Source organism: Macadamia integrifolia, unplaced genomic scaffold, assembly GCF_013358625.1.
Source record: "Macadamia integrifolia cultivar HAES 741 unplaced genomic scaffold, SCU_Mint_v3 scaffold530, whole genome shotgun sequence".
Lineage (NCBI taxonomy): Eukaryota > Viridiplantae > Streptophyta > Magnoliopsida > Proteales > Proteaceae > Macadamia > Macadamia integrifolia.
The window spans coordinates 126,609-135,584 of NW_024870474.1; the positions used below are offsets into that span (position 1 = coordinate 126,609).

At 36.4% G+C, this 8,976-nt stretch overlaps 1 protein-coding gene across 1 annotated transcript; it reads right to left on the bottom strand.

The window, feature by feature from the left end:
* Positions 1-605: 605 nt before the first annotated feature.
* On the bottom strand, positions 606-8,857 carry LOC122069073. The gene is made up of 7 exons (XM_042633018.1): positions 8,848-8,857; positions 4,869-5,301; positions 4,665-4,686; positions 3,328-3,579; positions 2,307-2,385; positions 1,171-1,237; positions 606-1,064 (listed from the first exon to the last, which is right to left on the bottom strand). The coding sequence occupies exons 1-5, from the start codon at positions 8,855-8,857 to the stop codon at positions 2,347-2,349; spliced, it is 756 nt and encodes a 251-aa protein (XP_042488952.1). The 3' UTR covers positions 606-1,064; positions 1,171-1,237; positions 2,307-2,346.
* Positions 8,858-8,976: the final 119 nt, after the last annotated feature.

The following is an 8,976-nucleotide window of genomic DNA, read 5'->3' on the forward strand; positions in this document are numbered from 1 at the left end:
CCCCCCCCCCCCTCTCCCTCTCCCTCTCCCTCTCCCTCTCCCTCTCCCCCTCCCCCTTTTTTCCCAATAGTAAGTCATATCCTATTTGAATACCAACTTTCAAGAAAAAAAAAAAAAGGGGGCCGCTTCTATTATGGGATTAAAAGAAAAATGAGCATCCTCAGATGATTTACAGTCATTTGGCAAATGGAATCGTTGAGAGCAATACTTTTAATAGCAGCCAATGCCCAAAAAAAATGCAGCAGAGGTTTGGCGAACCAGAAGGAGCTTTTATTCAAGGATAACCACTTGTTGCTGATCGTTATATGTGTCTATAACCGATGGTTATAGCTGTTATTGAGGTGCTCGGCAAAGATTTATCCTCTTGTACACCCTCAAGGACCTCAACTAAGCATGATCTAAGTTTTGACTGCAGAAGCATGGAAATACATTCTTCTAGCAAAACCAGATAGGTAGGCACCCTCTTTAAAAATCTAATCGGGAAAAATCATACACAACAATAAGTTAATAAAGGATGATCATAAGGTGAGACTGAATGAACAGATGAGGTGACGCACACCAAAATATATTAAGACGTGAAAAAGTAATGGTAAAAGAAACAAATGTGTTAACAGAGACAGTAAGTTAAACTTTAAATAAAACAATGCAAGTCAATTCAAAGATTAAAATTACATAAATGACAACTAAAAACTCAATTCTCTGCTAGCACCCAAAACAACTTGAGGTGTTTTTTCAGTACAGATTGAAACCATTCCCATTTTATGAATAGAGCACTAAACAGAAACATCAACCACTATGCAATTAGAAACCCCAACACTTCATGATTTTGGGTTAATACAAACCTAAACCCATTGATTGGAGCTTTTCCTTTGACCTTAAGGACAAGCCATGAAAAATAGTTTCTTTTAAAGAGATTAATCATATCTCATAATCTCATATATCATGTCAACATTACATTCCTCAAGGAAAACTTTGATGCTTCATTGGGAACCACAACTGCCTTCAGTAATGAGTGCTCTATCATTTTCTGCCATGTGTGCATTAATCTTGTAAATTATTTCAGTCTGCCACACAAAGACAAAAACAATTAGCTGAATACGATTCTGTAAGCAGATGAAAACCACATGGTATGAATTTTTCATGTGATGTGGCCAAAGGTATCAGACATACTTGTTCATAAGCATGGCAACGATCTGCTCTCTCTCCATGTGTTAATGATCCAATAGATTCATTGCAGCTGAAAACACAAACAACAACAAAGAATCATAAACCAACTTTCCAAGGGCCAAATGGATAAAATTCGTTCATCAGGAGAACACTTCCATCATATTATTTTACTCTTGGACCTTAATAGGACCCTGGCTTCTTGAGATGAGCTATTGAGCATCAGGCACCAGAGGCATGCATTTTTTATTATGGAAAGGGATTTTAAAACAGTGAAACAGTTGAATAAAAAGGTGGAAGAAGAAAAAGGGGAAGAAGGTGGTGGTTGTGCTTAGAGCAGAACCAAGGCTACGAGACTTTGGCCATGTGCTTGTGAATTGTGATGCTACTAACTCTTTCATTATGCAATGGTCAAGCATCCAGGAATTTCTGACTCCGAAAGAACTCCGTTGGCATTCTAGTGATCAGGTATTACAAGTGAACATCAAATTATATCAGTTCTGTGGTAAAAGGGGGCGGCTCAATTTAATTTTTTTTTTTTTCTATACTACACTGATACTATTGCTTTTTTTCACTTTACATTAACAAAACCACCTAGGTGAGGTATGCCTATCACACTATGCATAACTATGATGATCCCATTGTTCTTTCCAAAACTACAGTAATATGCAATTTTTAAAAGTTTGTTTGGTAAGAAAAAGATGAAAATTAAGCTGAAAAAAGTGGGACAACCAAAGACTGATCTAATGCACAAGTCCACCACCCCCCCCCCGCCCCCAATTAACATCTTCCATAGAGTGAATCAGCATCTTTCTTCCCAGCTATAAGCTGATGTCATTCAAAACGCACTTACAAGACCAAAGTTTAAGTCTAATATCAGATAAATTATGCTAGCTACGAGCCAAGACCAACCCAACATAATCATAATAACCATGCGACAGTATTAGACGACCACTCTCAAACACTTGCACTATTTTCCATCTCCTGAATTCTATGTAAATAGGCTTCTCCAAAAGATGAACAGACATTTGATATAATCAAAAAAATTTTGAAAAACAGATTCCGCCCCACCCCCACCCCTCAATTGCTAGCAAAGCATTTGAAATTCTTGTTTACTATAACAAAGGTAGGTGACAAAATACCTAGCCTCATTTAGTACAGTCAAAAACCTCTTCTGAAGTGCTAACACTTCTCCAGCAGCCTTTTTCCCAGCTTCCACACCTGAAATATAGTTATGAACATTAGAACAGGAAAGACTGATTAGAAAAATACATATAGCCTGAGAAATTGCACACTTTGATGCAGTCTAATAAAGATGATGAGACAAAAATGCCAAAAAAAAAAAACTGGTTGGTGATAGGCATTAATATTGATGAAGGATGCATAAAACCCAACAGCTTGTTCATACAATGCTATTAAGCACCCACAGATCTAGGTGTCACTTCTTGCAATATAACGGTAATGGATTCACGGTCACTGGCATAAAGGGTGGATCTTGTTCCCTATTACAAAGTCACAATCAGCATTTGGCAAGGTGTGGTACAAAGAAAAACCTACTTAGTTTTCTGTAGCCAACATTTATATTGAACTATTCATCCATAAAAGCATTCAAATTAGATTTCAACCAGTAGAAAAAAATGCAGTCAAGTAGTGTTGTATGATCAGCTGCACAACAATGCAAATATTCCTTCATGTAACGTGATAAAACCAAATATGGAATTTGGGTTGATTCTACTTCTACATGGACATATACATTCAGGGTAAACAGTTCCATCAAACTTGCACAACCATAGATGGCTGGCAGTGAGAAGTAATAATAATGATTTTTGGGATATTTAAAGTAAAAATGAATGGCAATGTAACTCCCATCTGGTAACTAACTACTTCTACCATGGTACAGGAATCCATAGTTCAGAACAAGATGCCCTGAATGTAGCTATCTAGAATTTTATTGTGTTGATGGCTTATAAATTTATGACTTAAGCAGGAAAATTACTTTAAGAACTTCCAATAATGGAAAACTCTAGCTGACCAATAAAAACTTGAACATAACCAGTCCAAGGGAACATAAATAGTAAAAAAAATAGAAAAAGGGTGTGGAAAAAGCATGTTACAAGACATGTTAAAAAACAGAGCATAAGTCAAATTTATCAAGAACTATACCTCTAATTTTCCAAGGACTTGCAATGATTTTGATTTCAGAACGATTCCTTTAGAAAGCAAACTGACAGCATGCATAGACATGAGAAGGGTAGCATCATTGTTTGAATGACATTTGAATTTTTCAACTCTTCGAGCAATTGAGAGTTTCATCTTGAGAATAACAGCAGCAATGTCTGTTCCCTCAAACACATGAAGAACAGCTTCTATGTTTCCTTTTTGATACTCAAGCCTCTCTAACAATGCTCTAGCCTCCTACAAATAGGAAAACTGTTTGAGCTTCATAAACAAATTCATAGACCAAAAGATATAGAGAAACCAGTTTTTGATTCCATAATGCGTGGAAAGCTACCCATTATTTTAAGAGAATAGGAGTTTAAGAAGACAAACAATTTTGTAACTTTTATTAGGGGAATATAATGTTAAAGGTGCATGATGGCAGGTCCAACTAAACAGATTTGTCGAAGGATGACCAATGCCTCGATTCAACAGCTTAGGATGCCATGATGTATGGTATGTTTTTTTACTCTGGTCAAGGCTAATGAAATGCTCCAGCTTTTTCTCTCAACACTCCATCCTTGTACAATATGTTGGGGTTAAAAGGTGCAGTGAAGTGTATTGTATATAGGGGTGACAATTGTTTTGACCTGAAATACTCTCTAGAGCCTTGGTCATGATTTTTGCTTATTGTTTCAATTAGCAATGCAAATGAGATTGCCCTTATACATGGACCACACTACAATTAGAATTAGTTAACCAGGCCTAAGAAAGTCCTATTGCAGCCTGTTAAAGAGCAGTCAAAGGATGAAGGAACTTTTCTTCTCATTTTTGCTCATATATATGAAATAAAAGGACATCCAAAATGGAGTACATAAACCTTGCCCTGTGTACTATAGAACAATATTATCCAAAATTACAGCAAAAGGATGAGGGAGACAAATCTTCCTTGTAGTATTTATTTATTTATTTTTTTTTGTAAGACTTGTAGTATTCAAGTAAGCTACAAGTAAGAAATCTTACCTAGACCAAGTATTTAAAATACTAATCTAATCAAGAGAAAACAATCTCCGACGCCATTCTGGAAAATTATGCAGTGAAAGAGAAAATGTTCAAAATATCCCAAACGTGTGATCAGTTGGGATATATTTTTTCTCAAGAATGTCCCGAATCTGTAGTCAGTTGACATAAGGGTACAATATTCTATATTAATGAAACAAAAATTAAAATAATAAAAGCATTGTCATCCTAATACACTTTAAAAATAAGAATAAGGTGAAAAGATGCAAGACACCTTCGTAAGAATTAGAATCGGAACTAATAATTCGGTGAACCATACATACCGAGTCCAGCGCGAAGAGATGCCTGAAGTAAAAAAATTCCAGAGAAATCCTAATTAAAACATAAGAATCAGACAGGGGTAGGGAGTGAAAATGCAGTCTACAAAACCTAATTCCGAGAAAGACTATAGAAAGAGAAGGTTAAGGGGAGGAAGAGAGAGATAGAGAAATACAAAGAAGATTGAATGTGGAGGGGATTAGACTCACAACTTGCTCAACTTTCTTTGATCCAAAGCTTGGAGTAGGGAGTCAGCAATGAAGAACGACAGAAGTAGCAGAGTCGTGCGTAAGCGATTTGGATCGTTTGATCCATGCCTGTATAAATAAACATTTAGGGAAGTACAATATAAACAAGTGCTCGAGGTAATGGTCGCTCCTGGCTTCTCTGATGGTGAAGGTGGCGTTCTCGCTCCAACAATCCTCAAGGAAGGGTAGGGATTGTGGAGGTGACGGTAGAGACGCCGACAAGGTTGAGGCCTCCAATCCACAAATGTAAGAAGCGAGGGAGTGGAGTAGAAGGGAAGGAAGTGGGGGTGAAGATTAGAAGAGAAGTAGCAGAATAAGGACGGAGATTGGAAGGGGAGAGAGACGTCCTTTGAAGATATTAATCTCCTACGACATATAATAGGAAAGCCACAAACTTACATAAGTCATGCAGTTATATGTATGATAGCATGATATTGATGAAAAATTCTACCAGTCTGATGTTGCTTACGCACAGACATAGTAAGACATAGTAAGACGCGAAAATAAAACTTTGTCCCACTGCCCCATGCGCTAAAGATGTTCCACGCATCCTCCCATTAGTCCTATATATTGGTGTTGCCTACACAAAACTAACAAAACTAGCAGAGTTCTTTTTCCCATATTTTTAATAAAGGTAAATCCTGTCAGTTTTTCTTTTATGGGTAAACAAAAAACTATTAAAAAAAAAGAGAAAGAGAAATACAAAGCCAAACCACTAGGCTAACCAAAGGCCAATGCCCAAATAAATGAACAACCAAGGGGAGGGGACAAACAACCATCAAGGGAATACAAGAAAACTAGGGTAGGGGCAAATTACATGCCAAGAAAATAATGGAACACTAAATAAAGGGAGAGGGGACAAACAAAAGAAAAGATACTACATCAAAATTAGGGGGAAGGAGAGACAAGTGGAAGATCCCAAGCCAAAGCAAGATGCTAATTTCTAAAAGAATCTGGGCACCTGGCACACCTATATAAGATTTTATTTCTCACCTCGAAGGTGATGGCATTTCATATTTGATCAATAGAATGGGAGGAGGATGTCCATTCCTTTTATTTCCCACCAAATATGGTGAATTACTGCACAAAAATTCAACATACCTACAATATCATAGGAAGTTTTGCCACTGAATTTATATAACATACACCTCTATTCCCAATCAAAAGAAATGATAACTCTAAGGACGGGCTAATATTTCTTAAGAATACCATTCCAAACCGACTTGAAAAAGGGATAAGAGAAGAAGGAAAAAAAAAATTGATCCACACTTTTAATGGAGTTCCAACAAAGGCAACAATTGTGAATGAATATATTTCTTTGAAGAAGAAACTCCTGGGTGGGGAGGGATTTAGTCATAGTCCTCCAAGCAATAAATGAATGCCTAGGGATGGAAGAACTAAACCAAATAGACCTAAACATGGAACAACATGAGCTCTAAGGCCCATCAGATTCTAAGCAGCAGAACTAGTGAATTTATTAGTATACTTATCCCATTGAACCAAATCCCCACTATCCCTAGGCCTAAAGCAAATATTAGGGATCTTATTTCAAACCTCTATGAGAGAGAATTACCAAGACCAGAAAGCCAATTTCCATTTCTGAAGATAGAGGAAACCTTAGCATACTTATCCGAACCAGCATCATACCTGATTCTTCACTATATTTTAAAGTAAAGATACCATTAGGATGCCAATTGTCAAGCCAAATAAATATGTCAGAGCCATCATCAATAGCAGATCAAATTTTCTCAGACACAAAATGTCTATATTTGAGTATTTTCCTCCAAACCCAAGAAATATTTAAAGGATAAGGGGCATTCCAAATGGAGTCAACCTTGAGGTATCTATAATACACCCAGTCAATCCAAATGCTCTTCTTTAGAGGTAATATTTCAAATAAGTTTAACAATCTCCGAAATATTACACTCTTTAACTCTACGAAGACCAAGACTACCTTCCATTTTTGGAAGACAAACCTTGCCCCAACTAATGGGATGGAGAAAAATTGCACTATCTTGACCTTTCAAAAGGAAGGAAGGCATAGGACATTCGATCTTTGAAGAGATAGAAGTTGGAAGCCCAGAAATCCTAGACTAGAAAATGTAAGAATTTTGCATAATTTATCTAATGAGCTTAAGGCCACCAGCAAAAGATAAAAGTTTACTTTTTCAAAGTTGAAGTATCTTCCAAAGCCTATCAAGAATAGGAAAACAGTGATGAACAACAAACTTCGAAGAAATCAAAAGCATTTCTAGATTTGTGATAAGAATGTGGCCCTCACGAATGCCCAAACATAGCAGATTTATGAGGATTAATCGAAAACCCAAACATAGCAGAGAAGGAGGTTAAAGTATCAGAAATAGCAAACATAGATGAGAGAGAGGTTTTAGCAATGATCATAAGGTTATCAGCAAACAAAAGGTGGTTGATCTTCATAGCCTTGCATTTAGGGACAAACTAGATGTAAATCCTGTCATTTTATTTCTTCTTCTTCTTCTTTTCCTTTTTCATTTTTTTTTTTTTTGTAAAGCTATTATCATTTGACATAAATACTACATTAAATAAACCTTTTGAAAACCTTTTCTTTTATCAGACCAATTCTGACCTTGCTTAGGGATTTTCTTCTTTAAGTTGATTCCTAAGATTCCGGCATCTCAATTATCTTTTTTATTTCCTGAGCTAATTTGAAGAACATGGAACCTTTCAAAAAGAATCATTTACTCATCTATTGGAGTGGCATTTGAACTATCTAACATGATGTTCTCTAAATACTTTGGTGGCAATATGTGTCTTAAACTTGATATTTGACACGGAGTGGGGGTTCCATTTTTACATTTTACGTAAGTTTGATTTCTTTCTAGTATGGGTATGCTGAATTCACCAGATTTTAGCATCTACCAGATTATCAGTGCTCATCAATTGTAATCTTGTGGGTTTCTTTGGTGTGGAAATGAGTCTTCATCAAGGTGATCCTCTATCTCCTTTGTAATTTATTTTGGCGGATTAGGTTCTATGTTGTGCGCTACGGGAACTTAGAGCTAACGGGTTGGTGGATGGAATTCTTGGCCCTATGAAAGTTTCCACACCCTCTCATATTTTATATGCAAATGATTTGCTCATTTTTATTAATGCTGGGTTGAAAGGGGTAATAAATCTTCGAAAATTCTTAGATATCTGTCAGGCGTATTCAAGTCATAAAATCAACTTGGATGAAATTGAATTTTTTCTAGGTTCGATTCGGCTGCATAGGAAAAAAATGATTAAAGAGGTCCTTAAGAAATCCAAAGTGTGTCAATCAAATATTTAGGAGTGGAGATTTTCGAAAGTGAAGGCATAACATACGAAGAGAGTCTCATATTAATTGGCATCAGAGGACGACATGATCAACTCAACATACAGAGGTGAAACTGTATAGCAGAGAAGAAACGATAGGATGAGAAAATAAGTATGTTACCAACAACAACAGAAGCAAAACTTTTCAGGCGACAAGACAGGAAGAAAAGTGCACCGAAAAGCTGAGAACACTAGTCAGATCACACCACTAGACATGTAAGGTAAGAAAATTGGAAAAGGGAGACGCATGAGAGAGAGCTGGGCCAAAACTAAGGAAGGCCCCAAAAGAAAAAGGAAGATACATTTTTTTTCATTAAAATATCATTTGTATTAAAAAAGAAGATAAAAATATAATACAAGAGGGATAAAATACCCAAGTGAAATACTGAAAATTAAACTGAGAAGAGCGGAGACAGATTTAATCCACCTTCGGCATTGCCATCAGCAAAAAAAACCATCAACCAACTCTCCTCCACTATGAGTTGAAGATTGAATTAGAGGGCTATAGCAGTCTATTTCTTGGACATGAAAGAAAATAAATGCAGAACGATTCATGAAGATCGATAAGCATGCACGATAAATACTACAAAAAAAGTTTTAGGCATACCTGAATCCATGGCTGAAGAATAAGAACTCCTCAATGTCTTATTGTATGCTCCTCGTACAACACGATCAATGTTGGTCTGGTCTACCCTCTTTCCCTTTTGTTTTTGGTCGTTAGTATCACTTAATGGGT